We start from the raw sequence: 18,258 nt of genomic DNA, 5'->3' as shown, positions 1-18,258 counted from the left end.
GCAAAACCACCTGAATTACCATCGTAAGTTGGGTAAACCAGCTGAAGGTATGTTTTGCTGGTCTAACAGGTCAACCATCATAGGGTGGTCAAACAAGCTCAACCAGCAAACCACCTTAAGCTGGTCAAGCTGTGTTCTTCAGCAGGGACTTTTCCACAGTGTCCTGACTGCTGGACGGAGCAGAGTTTGGCAACGGTGGCACAAGTTGAGGAGGGAAACAAAAGACAACTGACCTGCAATTCTGTTTCATTTTAGTTCATGTTTCAGTGCTCATTGCAGGATTTATTTGGGTCTGTTGGTTTGTCATGTTTATTTTAGTTAATTATTACACGGCTCTTCACAAGGCAAGTAGAACGCTCCATTGACTTGAATGGGATTTCCCAAAGTTCTAGCGGTCATTATTTCCCAGGAAAGGACCTCTGAAAAAAATAATGACCGCTGTCAATGGCAACGGAGTTTGTGCTTCTAATTAAGGTATTTCATATCGCTACGCAAGGATTGGAACTTCATTCAAAAGTGAAAGCAGACGGTTGATCAGCTGTGTTCTAAAGAATGTTTGATTCAAGTTCAGCGTGTGTTATTGCGAACTATTTGTTTCAGCAAATGCCACGATAAACGGTAACAAATAGGCTAGGCTATGTAGGCTAAAGTCATATCGTGGGGAGTTTACCGGTATTATTTTGTTTTGGCAAGTAGCCGTGTAATAAGCGGGATAATGTATAGAATGCTGGTCATTATTGGGAAAATAAGTCCCTTCAGGGCAGAACAAGACCCATCCACTGCACGTCGTGATCCGGTTCGCCCTGTCGGGACTTATTTTCCCAATAATGACCGGCGTTCTATACATTATCCCTTACCTAAATTATATTCGTTGTTTTTTTTCACTGCTTTAGTTCACTTAAAAATAACTAGTTCTTTTCATAAACTGCAGTAAGCCTGACACACACACACACACACACACACTTAAGCTGTCCTGTGTCACACAAACACTCACACACACATGAACCGCCTCAGTTCATGATTTTATTCACAGAAATATAAAGTAGTATCATCAAGTACATCACTTTGTACAAAATAACACAAACGCCCCAAAATAACACAAACGCCCAACGCCCAACCCAAAGAGAAAAATAGCCTTACGTGTTAGAAAAGCCAGCAGAGCGATAAATCCCCCCCCCCCCCCCCCCCCCCCCCCCCCCCCCACACACACACACACACACATCAGAGGCAGCTACACTGATACACTTGGCACGCTCTTCGTGGGGTCCATAGGGGAATTCACAAGTGAGAAAGCGCAAGTGTGTGTGTGTGTGTGGTGAGGGTAGGACTCACACTCCTGAGATAAAGCTTCTCCTGTGCGCGTGTGTGTGTATGTATGTGTGTGTGTGTGTATGTGTGTTCAGGTAGAATGGACTGGATATGAAGGAGGTGTATGTGTGATGTAGTTTGAGAGTGTGTGTGTGGATGTGTCATTTGAGGGTGAGTGTGTGTGGATGTGTCATTTGAGGGTGAGTGTGTGTGGATGTGTCATTTGAGGGTGGATGTCATTTAGGGGCGTCTGTGTGTGTGGATATGACATTTAGGGGTGTGTGTGTGTGTGTGTGTGTGTGTGTGTGGATGTCATTTGGGGGGGGGGGAGTGGATATGTCATTTAGGGGCGTGTGTGTGTGTGTGTGTGTGGATATGACATTTGAGGGCGTGTGTGTGTGTGGATATGACATTTGAGGGCGTGTGTGTGTGTGTGGATATGACATTTAAGGGGGGTGTGTGGATTTGTCGTTTGAGGGTGAGTATGTGTCGATATGATGTGTGAAGGTGTGTGTGTGTGTAAATATGTTGTGTGTGTGTTTTATGAGGTAATCTCCCAGTGCCCCGTCTTCTCTAACCATGCTGCTCTGCTATTGGTCAGATGGAAAGCGCTATTTTCCATTTCTGTCACCTGGGCCAACAGGAACACCAGGACCAACACACACACACACACACAGACACACACACACACCCGCACACACACAGACACGCACACACACACACACACACACAGACACACGCACAGACACACGCACGCACGCACACACACACACACACACGCACACAGACACGCACACACAGCGTCAGTAGAAGGAGTACTGGTTCTCCACAGCCCTGGGTCGGCGGGCGGCGTCGCTGTCGTGGTAGTCCTCTGTGGGGCCACCGGGGGGCACTAGCAGGCGCTCTGAGCTGCTACTGCGGCTGTGCAGGCCCAGGCCCCCCCCCACGGACCCCCCCTCACGCGCCGCCGCCGAGGAGCTGGGGGACGAGGGGCTGGAGGAGGACAGGGGGGCGTCTGCCGCAGCAGATGCGGTTACCGGGGCGACAGGCAGGCTGAGGGGGGGAGGGGCTTCCGTCCGACAAGCCGGCTCTCTCTCAGGAGGGGGCATCTGAGGAGCGGCAACATCTGGAGGGGGCAACAGAACAGTCTACATCAGAACACATCTGGAGAGGGCAACAGAACAGTATACATCAGAACACATCTGGAGGGGGCATCTGAGGAGCGGCAACATCTGGAGGGGGCAACAGAACAGTCTACATCAGAACACATCTGGAGGGGGCAACAGAACACATCTGGAGGGGGCAATAGAACACAATACATCAGAACACATCTGGAGGGGGCAACAGAACAGTATACATCAGAACACATCTGGAGGGGGCAACAGAACACATCTGGAGGGGGCAATATAACACAATACATCAGAACACATCTGGATCACTAAGAGAACACACACACACACACATTTTCCTAAACAACTTTGGTGTCACTCACACACAGGTATCATACCTTGTGTGTGTGCGTGCGTGTGAGTGTGTGTGTGTGTGTGTGTGTGTGCGTGCGTGCGTGTGTGTGCGTGCGTGTGCGTGCGTGCGCTCGTGTGTGTGTTGCTTCGTTCATTCCTACCTCGCTGCACCTGCACGTAGGAGCGTAGCGTGATGTGGGCGGAGCCTCCAGACTCCAGGGGGATGGGGTGTGTGTGGAAGTGTCGCAGCATGTCACACACCGTCTGGAACCACAGGTGGTGCACGTGGCACTGGCCATTCTCATTCACCGACAGCCTCAGGTGCTGCGCACGCACACACGCACGCACGCACACACACACACACACACACACACACACACACACACACACACACACACACACACAAAGTATAGAGACAATCATTTTGCCTGTAGATCAATTCCATGAAGACCAATGGCTATGAGAGATTAGGCTTTCAGTTTGTACTCCAACGATTGCTATTGCTCTGGAGGTCCACTGATCAGTGGAGAGCTAGATGTCTTTGTTCTTGTAAATTGGACAATAAAGGCCCATTTATTTATGTATTTTTTTTGCCATCATGTGACGGTCAGTAACAACAAAATAAGTTTGTGATTCTTTGACTATTAAAGCTCTACTGCTTTATTACCTATGAGATATTAGCTATGAGATATTAGCTATGAGATATTAACACTGAAATATTAGCTATGAGATACTAGCTGTGAGATATTAGCTATGAGATATTAACTTTGAAATATTAGCTATGATATATTGAGATCATGGGCGTCGGAGGCATTCTGAAAGTGGGTGGGACATTTCAGCGGGGGGTATGGGGGTCTTCCCCGCAAATTTTTTGGACTAGATGCAATTTCCTGAATTCTGGTACATTTTAACAGGTTATTTAGATACTTCTATATAACAAAATAAAGCTATTAATTCAATGACTAATTCGGAACCAGCTTTATTAACCTCATGGTATAGTTAACCATGCAGTTGCAATATCTGTTAAATTAAGTTATTTAATGCTTTGAATGCAACCCCGGAGTGGCTATCGGGAACTTCGGGAGGATTCCCGGTGGGCCGTTAACTTTTTATGCCAGTCTGAATGTCGTGAGCTTAAATATATTGTTTCTGAAGTTCATTTGCTGCGCCCTCGCGGCACTTCAGCAGCCTACATGTAGAACGGTCGCAGCCCCTTACTCGCAGTTTCCCCAAATACTAACAAAGTGACACTCACAAAAACTGTTCGGAAGTATGCTTATAAAAACAAAATACCACTTAAATTCGGGTTAAAATGCATTAACGCGCGTTACTGAAGTTTGTCCCGACTCCCGAGTAAAATATGTACCAATTTTTTTGTAATGCCTTACATTAGCCTACCACGTTACAGCAAATTAGGCCCATTAGGCTTAGATTATGCCATTTTTATAACGCGTTACTCCCAACACTGTATAGGCACAACAAAACACTAAGCGGGGAATTAACCCAAGTGCGTGCGTAAAGTCAAAAAACGCGTAACTACGCATATTTCACCCTGCCAGAATTCTCCCGTGTCATTTACGCGATAGAGGGAGTTACGCGTTTTGGCACCCCCAAACTCTGGGTGTTTCTTATGTATACAACTCTTGCGTGCATTCGGCCACTGACTTTCCAGCTGGGTCTCCAACATGTCGCTCAAGCTCAGTCGCTTGCCGCCTTGCCAGAGCTCGCCAGAGGCTGAAACACGCTACTACATTTAAACACAATTGTTGCCGCGACTTGAGGCATTCCAGCCTACGAAATTAATAAAAAGTAAATTATGCATAATTTAAAAATAACTCAATAGGCTACTTGGCTATGCAATAAGGTTTCCATTACAGCACCGTGGATGTTCAAATGAACGCATGAAAGCGGATGGTTTGTTTGAAATCTCGACACTCTTTCAACTACATGGAACGTAATAGTGATCATCAAATACCTCCCCAGAGTTCAGTGCCCATCAGTCCCAACATTTAACAATATAATTAAACAGTCCAAAAGTAAATTAAATATCAAACTAAACCGAAAATGTCATGCTTTTGAAGGCCTACCAGTATGCCCTCCACGCATGTCTCAAAATAAAACTCGCATAAGAAATAAAGGGCTGTCTCGAATACAATCCTGCCCCTAAAGGCCTGTACTTTGTCTTAAGACCCCGGCCATAATTTGACGATTTACATATAAGTAGACAAACTGCCTTCAGATATCCAACAGAGTGAATACGAGATTGTGCAGTCTAGCTGTGGTTAGTGACGTGATGCTGTTAATGGGGGAGTTTTACATAGCCTAGCTTAAATAGGTTATTATTTATTTGACGTACCTATAAGGCTTTTTTCCTTATCAAAAGTGAGGGGGACGACTGATCTCTTCAACAAAAAAAAGCTTATGAGCGATTTACGCACAAATGGGAGAATCCAATGAAAATGACAATGAAGCACTAAACAGATGCTGAAAACAGCACTGGTATTTCGCACGGCAAAAGTGGGGGGGGGGGGGGGGGGGTCCAAACTAACAATTTTAAAAAGTGGCAAACTGGTATAATGGCTCCGACGCCCATGTATGAGATATTAGCTATGAGATATTAACTCTGAAATATTAGCTATGAGATATTAGCTATGAGATATTCTTGAATTTCCCCTGGGGATCAATAAAGTATCTATCTATCTATCTAGATATTAACTCTGAAATATTAGCTATGAGATACTAGCTATGAGATATTAGCTATGAGATACTAGCTATGAGATATTAGCTCTGCTGCTTTATCGCCTATGAGGTTGCTATGGTGATAAGATATTAGCTCTACTGCCTTTATAGGTTTTTTGGTGCGGCTTTGGTTGTTTATCGGTCTGTAAGCAGGATGACGCAAAGGTACCAGTTCATGAAGCTTTGTGGGAAGTAGAATTGGCTCAGAAAACATATTTCATTTCCGACCTCTGAATCCACTACAGAACACACACATGCACTCATACCCCTTAAGCAGAGCTAGGCGCGCACACACACACACACACACACACACACACACACACACCCTCCCTCCTCTCCCCCCGCGCGCACACACACACACACACACACACACACACACACACACACACCCTCCCTCCTCTCCCCCCGCGCGCACACACACACACACACACACACACACACCCTCCCTCCTCTCCCCCCGCGCACACACACACACACACACACACACACACACCCTCCCTCCTCTCCCCCCGCGCGCACACACACACACACACACATCTCCCTCCTCTCCCCCCTCCACCCTCAGCTACATAACATCCTGGACATTGGACCCACAATGGCCGCCTGCACTACTCCACTTGCACACTTGTACACTTCGCAACTTGTTGTTGTTGTCCTGAAAACACAACACTTCTGCTGCTCTTACATAACTTGCACCACTATGCCACTTTCTTTATTACTTAGGTCAAACAGAACTACCCAAGCCTTTTATTGGCCTGACTTTGCACTAGTATTTTATTGACTGTCTATGCACAATTTCAACCAAATTTTGCTGCTCTTATTTTTTCATTATATGTGCCCTCTTATTTACTTATTTACTTACTTTTTTTGTTTACTTGAATGTTATGTTTGTCTGTGGACTTAAATTGGTAAAATATGTCTTGTCTTCACCGTGGGATAGTGAGAAACGTAATTTCGATCTCTTTGTATGTCTGGAACATGTGAAGAAATTGACAATAAAGCTGACTTTGACTTTGACACACACTGACCTTGGCCTTGCCCTGGAAGTTGAAGGTGAGGACGTACTCCCCTGGGCGTGTCTCGCTCTGGCGAATCACAAAGAGACCGTGGCTCCTGGCCCCGCCTCCCAGCACCATCTGAGCCGCCCGCACTCGCGACAGCGTCCCGTGAAACCATGGCAACCCCATCAGACTGACACGCTCCCCCTCACCACAACAGTCCGCCTCACACACTGCAACACACACAGCACTGCCAGAGGTCACGCAGGAGTGAGTGATTGAGTGTGTGTCTCTGTGTGTGTGTGGGTGTGTGTGTGAGAGAGTGTAAGTGTGTGTGTATGAGAGAGTGTAAGTGTGAGTGAGTGATTGAGTATGTGTGTGTGTGTCTCTGTGTGTGTGTGTGTGTGTCTCTGTGTGTGTGAGAGTGTAAGTGTGAGTGAGTGATTGAGTATGTGTGTGTTAACTAGGGACCTCTGTGCCTTTGATGTCTGCAGAAAGCACTCTAGAGGAATGTGAGTGTGTGTGTGTGTGTGTGTGTGTGTGTGTGTGTGTGTGTGTGTGTGTGTGTGTGTGTGTGGGTTAGATTGATTGTGTCTGTGGGTGTGTGTGTGTGTGTGTGTGTGGGTTAGATTGATTGTGTCTGTGTGTGTGTGTGTGTGTGTGTGTGTGTGTGTGGGTTAGATTGATTGTGTGTGTGTGTGTATGTGTGTGTGTGTGTGGGTTAGATTGATTGTGTCTGTGTGTGTATGTGTGTGTGTGTGTGTGGGGGGGTTAGATTGATTGTGTGTGTGTATGTGTGTGTGTGTGTGTGTATGTGTGTGTGTGTGTGTGTGTGTGTGTGTGGGTTAGATTGATTGTGTCTGTGTGTGTGTGTGTGTGTGTGTGTGTGTGTGGGGGTTAGATTGATTGTGTGTGTGTGTGTGTGTGTGTGTGTGTGTGTGTGGGTTAGATTGATTGTGTCTGTATGTGTGTGTGTGTGTGTGTGTGTGTGGGGGTTAGATTGATTGTGTGTGTGTGTGTGTGTGTGTGTGTGTGTGTGTGTGTGTGTGGGTTAGATAGATTGTGTGTGTGTGTGTGTGTGTGTGTGTGTGTGTGGGGGGGGGGTTAGATTGATTGTCTGTGTGTGTGTGTGTGTGGGTTAGATTGATTGTGTCTGTGTGTGTGTGTGTGTGTGGGTTAGATTGATTGTGTGTGTGTGTGTGTGTGTGTGTGTGTGTGTGTGTGTGTGTGGGTTAGATTGATTGTGTGTGTGTGTGTGTGTGTGTGTGTGTGTGTGTGTTAGATTGATTGTGTGTGTGTGTGTGTGTGTGTGGGTTAGATAGATTGTGTGTGTGTGTGTATGTGTGTGTGTGTGTGTGTGTGTGTGTGTGGGGGGGGGGGGGGTTAGATTGATTGTCTGTGTGTGTGTGTGTGGGTTAGATTGATTGTGTCTGTGTGTGTGTGTGTGTGTGGGTTAGATTGATTGTGTCTGTGTGTGTGTGTGTGTGTGGGTTAGATTGATTGTGTGTGTGTGTGTGTGTGTGTGTGTGTGTGTGTGTGTGTGTGTGTGGGTTAGATTGATTGTGTGTGTGTGTGTGTGTGTGTGTGTGTGTGTGTGTGTGTGTGTGTGTTAGATTGATTGTGTGTGTGTGTGGGTTAGATTGATTGTGTGTGTGTGTGTGTGTGTGTGTGTGTGTGTGTGGGTTAGATTGATTGTGTCTGTGTGTGTGTGTGTGTGTGTGTGTGTGGGGGTTAGATTGATTGTGTGTGTGTGTGTGTGTGTGTGTGTGTGTGTGTGTGTGTGTACGTTACCTGGGGGCTCCTGTGCCTCTGGCGTCTGTAGGAAGCGCTCTAGGGGGATGTGTGAGGGATGCTGGGTAAATGGTAGTTCCCTGATTCGTCCAGAGGGGGTGCTGTAGTGCTCCGCTGCTGTGGCACAGGTGCGCTCAACAGCCCGGTGCATGCCTGCTTTATCACCATGGCAACAAACAACACAAACATGAACACAACAGAAAAGTCATCAACATTAGACTACAAGTGTGTGTGTGTGTGGTTGTGTATTAGTGTGTTGCATATGTGTGGTTGAGTATTATTATGTCTTGTGTTGCGTGTGTGTGTTGCGTATGTGTGTGTTGTGTGTGTGTGTGTTGCGTGGGTTTGTTTGTTTGTTTAATAAGGCCATTTCAGCAATTACGGATTTAATGGCCAGAGCATTGTGTGTTGTAGAAGCTTATTCTACTGCTTGATTCAGTTTCCCATTGTGAAGGTTCTTTAGAACGTGCAATTAAAAATCGGTTATTTGCACGGCTATGAAGTAGTTCCATTTTTTTGACCTTCTTACATATTTTGTATCAATTCCTCCGAGTTATTTAGAATGTTCTGTTAAATTACCGTTAATTTGAAACATTGTATCAAGGAAAAACAGCAAAGAAACACCACTGGGCTGATTATGTCTGATTACGGCCTACCAGAAATTACTTTCATGAACGCCTGCTGCCGCGCATCAGTGAGGCTGCTGCCAGGTGAGGCTGCCGCGCATCGGTGAGGCTGCTGCCAGGTGAGGCTGCTGCCAGGTGAGGCTGCTGGACTTGAGAAGCGCTGCACCAACCACTCTTTGCGCGCTACCGCCGTTCAGCTGCTGTCCGAGGCTGGACTGGAGAGCCGGCAGATCAAACTTCATCAATGGGAACGCGCAGTTCAATTTACAAAAATAAAAATGCCTTATTTTGATTCCATCGATGTTTTGACTGTTTTATATGTAGCCCGCTGGTTAGTGTTCCAGCGTAGCAACCATTCATGCGGGATTATAGTAACAGTTTGAAATAAATACTTATTTAACAGCTTTAGCTATCCAAATGAGATAACAAAAAAATGTAAAATGAACTTCTTATTTAACATGTTGTTAACAGTAGAATAAGCGGGATAATGGACTTCATTAGATTATGTGGATCAATGTTGCAGGACATGACAAAGACGGTCGTCTGAGAAAACAGATAGCCTACTCTGTCGCTCTGTCCGAGTGGATATGCCATAATGGCTATGTTACGGATATGCTATATGTAGCCTAAATATAGGTCTACCCATAATATAGACATTGTGTTTAGGTTACATTGTCTGTATGTCCAAACTAGCTGACGACCTCAAAAACTACCAGACACTCCTGACCTCCTTCTCAGCCAGCATCACTGCTGCTAAGACTGCTTTCTACAATGACAAAATCAACAGCGCTCGAACACTTTTCTCAACCTTCAAATCGCTACTCAACCCTCAGCTGCCTCCTCCTCCATCCAGCCTTACTGCAGATACCCTCGCCTCATTTTTTACAAAAAAAGTGGCGGCAATCAGCAGTCAATTCTCTACATGCCCACTCAACGCATCTGACTCAGATACCGCACTCCTACAACCTCTAGGGACTGCTGGAACATCTTTTTCAGCATTCACGCCTCTCTCCGAGAGTGAAGTGTCCAGACTCCTGACATGCAGCCGTCCTACCACATGCTCGCTGGACCCTATACCTACGAGCCTACTTCAGTCCATCAGCCCGACCATCGCTCCAGCTATCACACATGTGATCAATGCCTCGCTAACCTCCGGCACATTTCCAACAGCGTTCAAAATGGCCCGGGTAACACCGTTACTTAAGAAAGCTTCTCTCAACCCTGCTCAAGTCGAGAACTACCGCCCTGTCTCACTACTGCCTTTCCTATCCAAAGGCATTGAACGAGCAGTCTCCAAACAGGTCTCTGACTTCCTTTCACAGAACAACCTTCTGGATCCAAATCAGTCTGGGTTCAAAAGCGGCCACTCTACCGAAACGGCTCTGCTGTCTGTAACAGAAGCCTTAAAAGAAGCCAGGGCGACCGCTCGGTCATCAGTACTCATTCTGCTTGACTTATCGGCTGCCTTTGACACGGTTAATCACCGTATCCTTCTCTCTATACTCGCTGACATGGGAATCTCCGGTTCTGCTCTCTCCTGGTTTGAATCCTACCTCACAGGACGCTCGTTTAACGTATCATGGCTTGGTCAGCTATCTGCACCTCACCATCTCACCACAGGGGTCCCCCAGGGCTCAGTGCTGGGCCCCCTCCTCTTTGCTATCTACACCACCTCCTTGGGACAGATTATCCATTCGCACGGCTTCTCATACCACTGCTATGCAGACGACAAACAGCTCTATCTGTCCTTTCCACCTGACGACCCCCTGGTTTCAGCACGGATCTCGGATTGCCTTTCAGACATAGCTACATGGATGAAGGCACACCACCTCCAGCTGAACCTCTCAAAGACTGAACTGCTGGTCATCCCAGCTAAACCTACCATACACCACGACATCAACATCAAATTTGACTCCCTGTCTGTTTCACAGACCAGGACTGCAAGAAATCTAGGAGTTGTTCTCGACAACCAACTAAACTTCTCAGATCATGTTGCCTCAGTCGCCCGGTCATGCCGTTTCGCACTCTACAACATACGGAAAATCAGGACTTACTTGACTCAAGATGCTACCCAACTTCTGGTTCAGGCAATAGTCATCTCACGACTCGACTACTGCAATGCCCTCCTGACAGGTCTCCCAGCCTGCGCAGTGAAACCACTTCAGATGATCCAGAACGCGGCGGCGCGCCTGGTCTACAACCAACCCAAAAGGGCACATGTTACCCCGCTGCTCATCCAGCTACACTGGCTACCTATGGCGGCCCGCATCAAATTCAAGTCTCTAACGCTTGCCTACAAAGTAGTCTCCGGTTCTGCTCCCACCTACTTGAATGCCCTCATACAGACATACGCTACCTCCAGACCGCTGCGCTCCTCTGACGAACGACGTCTAGCTCTACCACCGGTACGCTCAAGCCAATCCAAACTTTTCTCATCTGTTGTTCCTCGTTGGTGGAACACACTGCCAGTTCCTACAAGGGCAGGGACATCCTTTTCCACTTTCAAAAAACTCCTGAAGACCCAGCTCTTTAGAGAACATCTACTCTCATAGCAACACTTACAACAAGTCTTACTGATCCTAGCACTCACCAGCCATTTTAAACTGACAAGTAACTGTTAAAAACAGCACTCACCGACGCACTTATTCTTACTGTACTCTAATGTTTTTTAAACTGTCCTAAAATTGTGAGAATTGTTCTAAAACTTACTGTTTACCATGTTGTTAGTCGCTTTGGTTAAAAAAGCGTCAGCCAAATGTAATGTAATGTAATGTAATGTAATGTATGGTGAAGTTATAACTAGACTTCTATCAATGCAAAGCAGAAGAATCAGCTGGCAATGGATTTGAAGTGACTGCTTTTCAAGCTGCAGCCACTTAACGCTTATTCTGGCTATGAGGCAGCCGTGGCCTACTAGTTAGCACCTCGGACTTGTAACCAGAGGGTTGCCGGTTCGAACCCCGACCAGTAGGAACGGCTGAAATGCCCTTGAGTGGCCAGGCATGAAGGATAGGCCTACTTTTAGGGCTAGTCCACACGTACGAAATCGATCTTTTTTTCCTCCGTCTTCCCTGAAACCGCATCAAGAATATTTGCGTCCAAACGGATCCATCTCAACACGACTCAACACGTTACTTCATACCCCAGGCCTATAGGTGGCACTGTTTCTTTACAGAAATTGACCAAAGTGGCTAGTGCAAGGAAACCAGAATTGTTTGTGTGGACTGATGGTGAACTGTCAACTGTAGTCAACTGTAAAACGAATAAACTTTATTTTACGGTTTGTGAAGGATGCAGTCCCGTCCTTTATTTGGCTAACGCAGGTAGGCCTACTAATCACCTTTACTTTCTTTGGTTGTAGGATAGTCCGTGATTCACATTCGTTTTGGCTATCACCGCAATTAGGCTACTAAATGCAAGGCTTACCCAAGTTCTAGGCTATTCTGTCGCCACATTTATAATATTGCTATAAAACCTTCGTTTTCAGTCAATACGTTTGCCTGCATCAAATCAAATCGCGCATTTGCATTCAGTGTGCTACCATCGGCTTAACGTGAGTTCTAAGCGTCTTTGTATGCTTATATCTGATTTCACTCGACTGTGAATGCATGTATATATGTTGTAAGACATGTAAAATAAATGAATGACACTGGCACTATGCACAAATGAATGTAGCCTAAACTTACACTGCACTTTCCTAATAACTTAAGTTCTCTCGCGTCACTGACAGTAGCTAGAATGCATTAAAAAACACCGGGAAAAAACAGTGTTCAGTCCACCAAGTCATAAGCTATCGGCGCTGCGCAGCACCAGTTGTGATATTTATCTTACGGAGTGTAATCGTAGGTAATGTCATGTATGAAAACTAGTATTGTTAGGCAATACTATAAGTGCAAGTCCAGGGCAGCTGAGGTGTGGCGATGACAGCGTCGATACAGATATAGATTTCCAGTACTCTACCCACCCCTGCGTGTGTGTGTGCGTGTGTGTGCATGTGTGTGTGTGTGTGTATGAGTATGGGGGGTACTGGGGGGATTGGGGGGTTGTGGATTGTGTGTGTGTGTGTGTGTGTGTGTGTGTGATGTGTGTGTGTGTGGTGTGTGTGTGTGGTGTCTTGTGTTGTGTTGTGTGTGTTGTGTGTGTGGGTTAGATTGATTGTGTGTGTGTTGTGTGTGTGTGTGTGTGTGTGTGTGTGTGTGTGTGTGTGTACCTTCAGACAGGAGCTCACAGCTGCATGATGCCACCATGGCGAACTCTTTGGATGGCTGACCATGAGGACAAGAGGCCAACTCAATATCATCTCCACTGTCCCTGCAACACACACACACACACAAACCTCAGTTCAACGCAATTGTATTAGTCTACACAATGTCCAATGGACAAAGTACAGCACAGAGCCCAAAACCTGAGGCCCCAAACACAAACACAAACACAAACACAAATTGCAGAGTTGAGTAGTGTGCCCCCTGCTGGAGGTCTAGTTGCATTACATTACATTACATGTTCTGTAGCTTCCATCCATACAGGCAGAGTTGAGTAGTGTGCCCCCTGCTGGAGGTCTAGTTGCATTACATTACATTACATTTAGCAGACACTTGTTGACCAATGTGACTTACATATGTCAGCTATATTACAAGGGATCACATTGTCCCCGGAGCAACTTGGGGTTAAGTGCCTTGCTCAAGGGCACAGCGGTGGAAGCCGGGAATTGAACCGACAACTTTCAGGCTACTGCACGCTAGCCCAGCTCCTTAACCACTACACTACCACCACCCCCTAACACATAACACATGTCACATGTCACACACACGCACACACACATACCCGGGGTCACACACAAACACACACACACACACACACACACACACATACTCATAACATGTCACATGTCACACACACGCACACACATACCCGGGGTCACACACGAACACACACACACATACTCATAACATGTCACAAGTCACACACACGCACACACACATACCCGGGGTCACACACGAACACACACACACACACATACCCGGGGTCTATGCAGTCCTGGATATCAGCAACCCAAGAGTTCTTCTGCAAGGAGTCAATGGTCTCCAGAATGTACTCTGCTTCATTTTCCACCTGAAGCACACACACACACACACACATACAGAGAGGGAGAGAGCACAGGCAGGTTTGTATATACAGTGTAGTGAAAATGTGTCTGTAGAAGCTGGTGTTAAACAACTGCTTATTTACAGATGTGTGTATGTGTGTGTGTGTGTGTGTGTGTGTGTGTGTGTGTGTATGTGTATGTGTGTATGTGTATGTGTATGTGTGTGTGTGTACGAGGGTATCCTACCTTAAGCACAAAGGTGTTGTCCTTGTCGGGCATCTCCAAAGGCATGGTGGTTCTGACCTCTACTATAGCCGAGAGTGGGATGCTAACCTTGGGCTTAGAGGACTACACACACACACACACACACACACATACACACAGAGCAGAGGTTAAGGCAGAACTTAAAAGGCCATTCTGAAATTTCACCACATCTGTCTGACATGAAAGGAACACACAGCTGTACATTCTGCCACACACACACACACTCTCCCGCACATACACACACTCACACACACACTCCCGCACATACACACACTCACACACACACACACCAGAGTTTCCGCTAGAAAAAAATGGTGCCGGTCAAAGTGACCGGCAGAGGTTTCCTTTTGCGGACATTTTGATGATATGCCGGTCAAATATCTATTATTGCTTCTTAATTAGTCAAGTTGAGGAAAACTGGAGACAGGCTATGTAGCTTAAAGAATGACATAATCAGGCTGTATAGAATGCAACATGTTCATTAGCCTAACTTAAACATGCCTAACAAGATCTAGCCAGTATCTATGTTTTCATGGACAGCAAGAGTCCGCTTCGTTCGTTGTTTTAAAAAGGCTACGTTGTTTGTTGCTGCTACACGTTATCTCCAGTGGTGACAGTTTAACTTGCACAGATGCACACACACAAGAATGAGCGCTCACACCACTACCCCCTAAGGCTATGCCTCTTTATTTGATAACAATAAATTAAGAAATGTTTCCTATTCTGGGAAATGTTTAGTTTATTTTTCTTTTGGTCCGCGGTTCAATGATACCGTTTAATTGTGCCAGAAATGATCCACGGACCAGCAATCTCCTCGTCGAGGAGGCCCTAACCCTGCAGATCATAGACAGAGAAAGCATAGGTCTATTGTATGTTTTGAGTACAGAACACAGTTGCATGTCCAGTGTACACGGAGAATGACAGTGTCTTGGAGCGGCCGCACCCCCCACAACTCCACTTCCAACGTCACTGATTCCGACAGATACGCCCGACACTTCTGCTTTTTATCTGGTGGTGGTGGAGTTGATTGGACATCAGAGACTTCAGACGTTACCAATTTATCATCATCCATCGCGTCTGGCCTCTGAAAAAACGTTTAAGGTATGTGTGTGTGTGTGTGTGTGTGCGTGTGTGTGTGTGCGTGTGTGCGTGTGCGTGTGGTAGTGTGTGCGTGTGTGTGCAGTGTTTCCTCTATGTTGATTTGGTAGTGGCGGCCCCCCACGGTTTAATTTTCTTCCCCCACGGTATCAGAAATGGGGCAGACGCACAATAGTCGCAGTTGCCTTTCAAAATTCATTGTGCAGACCTGTTGTATATTCTACATACAGCTCAATCACAACTGAAAATAATGTCTCATTGTGTGTGAATAGAGGTGAATACATATAACTGTTTGTGTTGCAGCCAAGTGTCAGTTGTCAGTTCCGTGGGGTGGGGGGGCGGTGTGTGTGTGCGTGTGTGTGGATGTGTGTGGTAGTGTGTGTGTGTGTGTGTTATTAAGGTGTGTGTGTGGTAGTGTGCGTGTGTGTTATTAAGGTGTGTGTGTGTGCGTGTGGTAGTGTGTGTGTGGTAGTGTGTGTGTTATTAAGGTGTGCGTGTGTGTGTGTGTGTGTGTGTGCGCATGTTTGTGTGTGGTAGTATGTGTGTGGTAGTGTGTGTGTGTGTGTGTGTGTGTGTGCTGTACCTTTGGCGGGACGTAGAACTCGAGCAGGAAGCGCTCGGCGCCCTCTGGCCGCTGTGCTGTGGTCATCTGGGACGTCCTGCGGAGCAGCAGCCGGCACTTCTGCCACAGCGCCCCCCCCTGGCTGGAGGAGTCGTCGGCCACCATGAAGCGCAGCGCCCCTTCCCTCTGGACCTCCAGCTGCTCTGGCCGGGGCGTGCGCGTGTGTGCGTGTGTGTGTGCGTGTGTGTGTGAGCTGCGGCTTAGGCGGAGCCGCTGGCTCCAGGAGCCTGACGCTGTCAATCTCCCCCCCTCTGTCACCTCATTGGCCGGCCCAGGTCCCGCCCCTTCGGTCCCATTGGCCCGTCTCTGTCCAGCCCCCTCGGGCTCGGCGGCGGTCGCCCGGCGATGCCAGATGTCTCGCACGCCGTCCACTACGCATAGACTCATGTTGCGCAGGCTGAAGCCCTTGCGAAAGCGCTGCCGTGGGTGTGTGTGTGTGTGTGTGTGTGTGAGCGACACGTCCTCGGAGCTGCGCGACTGACCCAGCGGGCCGCCCATCGCCTTCTGCTGCGCTGGTTGCCGCGACGATGAGGACGAGGAGGAGGAGCCTCCTCCAGCATAAGCCCCGCCCCCTCCTCCGCTGTCCATGCTGTCCAGCGACTCCGAGGATGCCTCCCGTCGCCGTGGAAACCCCTCTTGGCCGAAGGGCAGCGGGCAGACCTGCAGGCCGGCGAAGGGCACGAAGTGTGTGGCGGGCAGCTGCGGCGTGGAGCTGGCGCCCCCTGGCTGTGTGGAGGGTGGCTGCACGTGCAGCGCTGCGTTGAAGCTGCTCAGGAAGGCGTGTGTGTAGCGCTGGGCGAAGCTGGCGTCTGCACCCGCCGTGTCGTACGTGGGGTTCTCCTGCACAAACTGCCGGAACTTGGCGGCGAAATCGACAGCGCTGGCGCGAGCGTGGACCTCGCAAAACTCCGTCCAGTCGGGCAGTGGGCAGGACGAGCACGAGGGCGAGAGCTCAGGGCAGCTGCTGCCAGCCTGCTGATGCCCGCTCATTACTGGGCCATGCCAACCTGCACACACACACACATTTACATTTATCTGACGCTTTCATCCAAAGCGATTAGTTAGTACAACTCACCTAGAATTGAGTGACAGTTCTATAAGAGGGATAGTCAGGTGGTAAGTGCTATATTAGCATGTCCAGTTGTTAGCAGTGCTAGATTAGCATGTCCAGTTGTTAGCAGTGCTAGATTAGCATGTCCAGTTGTTAGCAGTGCTATATTAGCATATCCAGTTTTTAGCAGTGATATATTAGCATGTCCAGTTGTTAGCAGTGCTAGATTAGCATGGTTAATTATATTAACTAGATTAGCATGTCCAGTGGTTAGCAGTGCTAGATTAGCATGTCCAGTGGTTAGCAGTGCTAAGAGAGGAGGTGAAGATAGAGGGACGTAGCGCATTCCATCAACGGGGAGCAACAGATGGGAAAAGTTTGGATTGGCCTGAGCGTACGGGTGGCAGAGCGGCAGCATTAAAGGAGAATTCCGGTGTGATATTGACCTAAAGTGTGTTGAAACATGATACCGAGTGTGACCGTATGCCTCACATCTCTGCTTGTCCCCTGCACTCCAAAATCTGGCGCTAGTTAGCTGATGCTACCAACAGCTTTTTCAATGGTGGTGCTTCGGCATCGGGCTAGCCATGCAAATAAATCACTGTTTTACACCCATTTACGAGGCTCAATGTATCGCCACACTTCATTGGTAGACTTCCGAGGGCCCTGACATTTAAAACGAGACATTGAGAACTGGTAGTTTACTTACAAGACGATTTATACAGACAGTATCTTCACGAAGTTTAGCGTTTGCAGCCATCTTGAATTTAGTCACGATAAGTCAAGCGACGAGTAAGAATGAACAGGTATGATAAGGGATCAGATTCCAAAAAATAATTCCGTGGAAATGCATGGATTCCAGTTGCTGCTACTGGAAGAAACTGGAATCCATGCATTTCCACTGAATTATTTTATACGGCTACTTGCCAAAACGAAAAAATGCATGCAGCCATAGCATGCCCATGCTTAAAAGGGGGTTACACACACAAACACACAAAAACAAACACACACATGAGATGTGCATATGAGGATGTAAGTCAGGATGCTTGCTATTTGATTAGTAAAATAAATATTGAAAAACCAAACAACTCGAAGAGAACCTGTCTTGGATCGCAGAGGAGTGTCATGCAATGATCATTTCTGGTGAGCAGTTGACAAGCAATCATGGCGTGAGCTAACTGATGGCTAGAAGAAGGCTATGTAAAACATGGC

At 47.3% G+C, this 18,258-nt stretch overlaps 1 protein-coding gene across 4 annotated transcripts in view; it reads right to left on the bottom strand.

Moving 5' to 3' along the window:
- Positions 1-1,009: 1,009 nt before the first annotated feature.
- Positions 1,010-18,258, bottom strand: part of LOC121688503 (SH2B adapter protein 2) — a 25,763-nt gene continuing 8,514 nt past the window's right edge. For 3 of the 4 annotated variants that reach the window (XM_042068128.1, XM_042068126.1, XM_042068129.1), the window contains 8 exons: positions 15,957-17,002; positions 14,258-14,359; positions 13,946-14,037; positions 13,136-13,236; positions 8,300-8,455; positions 6,539-6,741; positions 2,933-3,095; positions 1,010-2,434 (listed from right to left, as the gene is read on the bottom strand). In XM_042068128.1, coding sequence (XP_041924062.1) covers positions 2,112-2,434; positions 2,933-3,095; positions 6,539-6,741; positions 8,300-8,455; positions 13,136-13,236; positions 13,946-14,037; positions 14,258-14,359; positions 15,957-16,985 — 2,169 coding nt within the window. In that variant the 5' untranslated portion in view covers positions 16,986-17,002 and the 3' untranslated portion in view covers positions 1,010-2,111. The remainder of the gene's footprint in view (positions 2,435-2,932; positions 3,096-6,538; positions 6,742-8,299; positions 8,456-13,135; positions 13,237-13,945; positions 14,038-14,257; positions 14,360-15,956; positions 17,003-18,258) is intronic. The other variant, XM_042068125.1, reaches the window with a different exon arrangement.

Source organism: Alosa sapidissima, chromosome 17 (assembly GCF_018492685.1).
Source record: "Alosa sapidissima isolate fAloSap1 chromosome 17, fAloSap1.pri, whole genome shotgun sequence".
Lineage (NCBI taxonomy): Eukaryota > Metazoa > Chordata > Actinopteri > Clupeiformes > Clupeidae > Alosa > Alosa sapidissima.
Note: the sequence above shows the minus strand (reverse complement) of the source record. Positions and strands in the feature narration are given on the sequence as shown.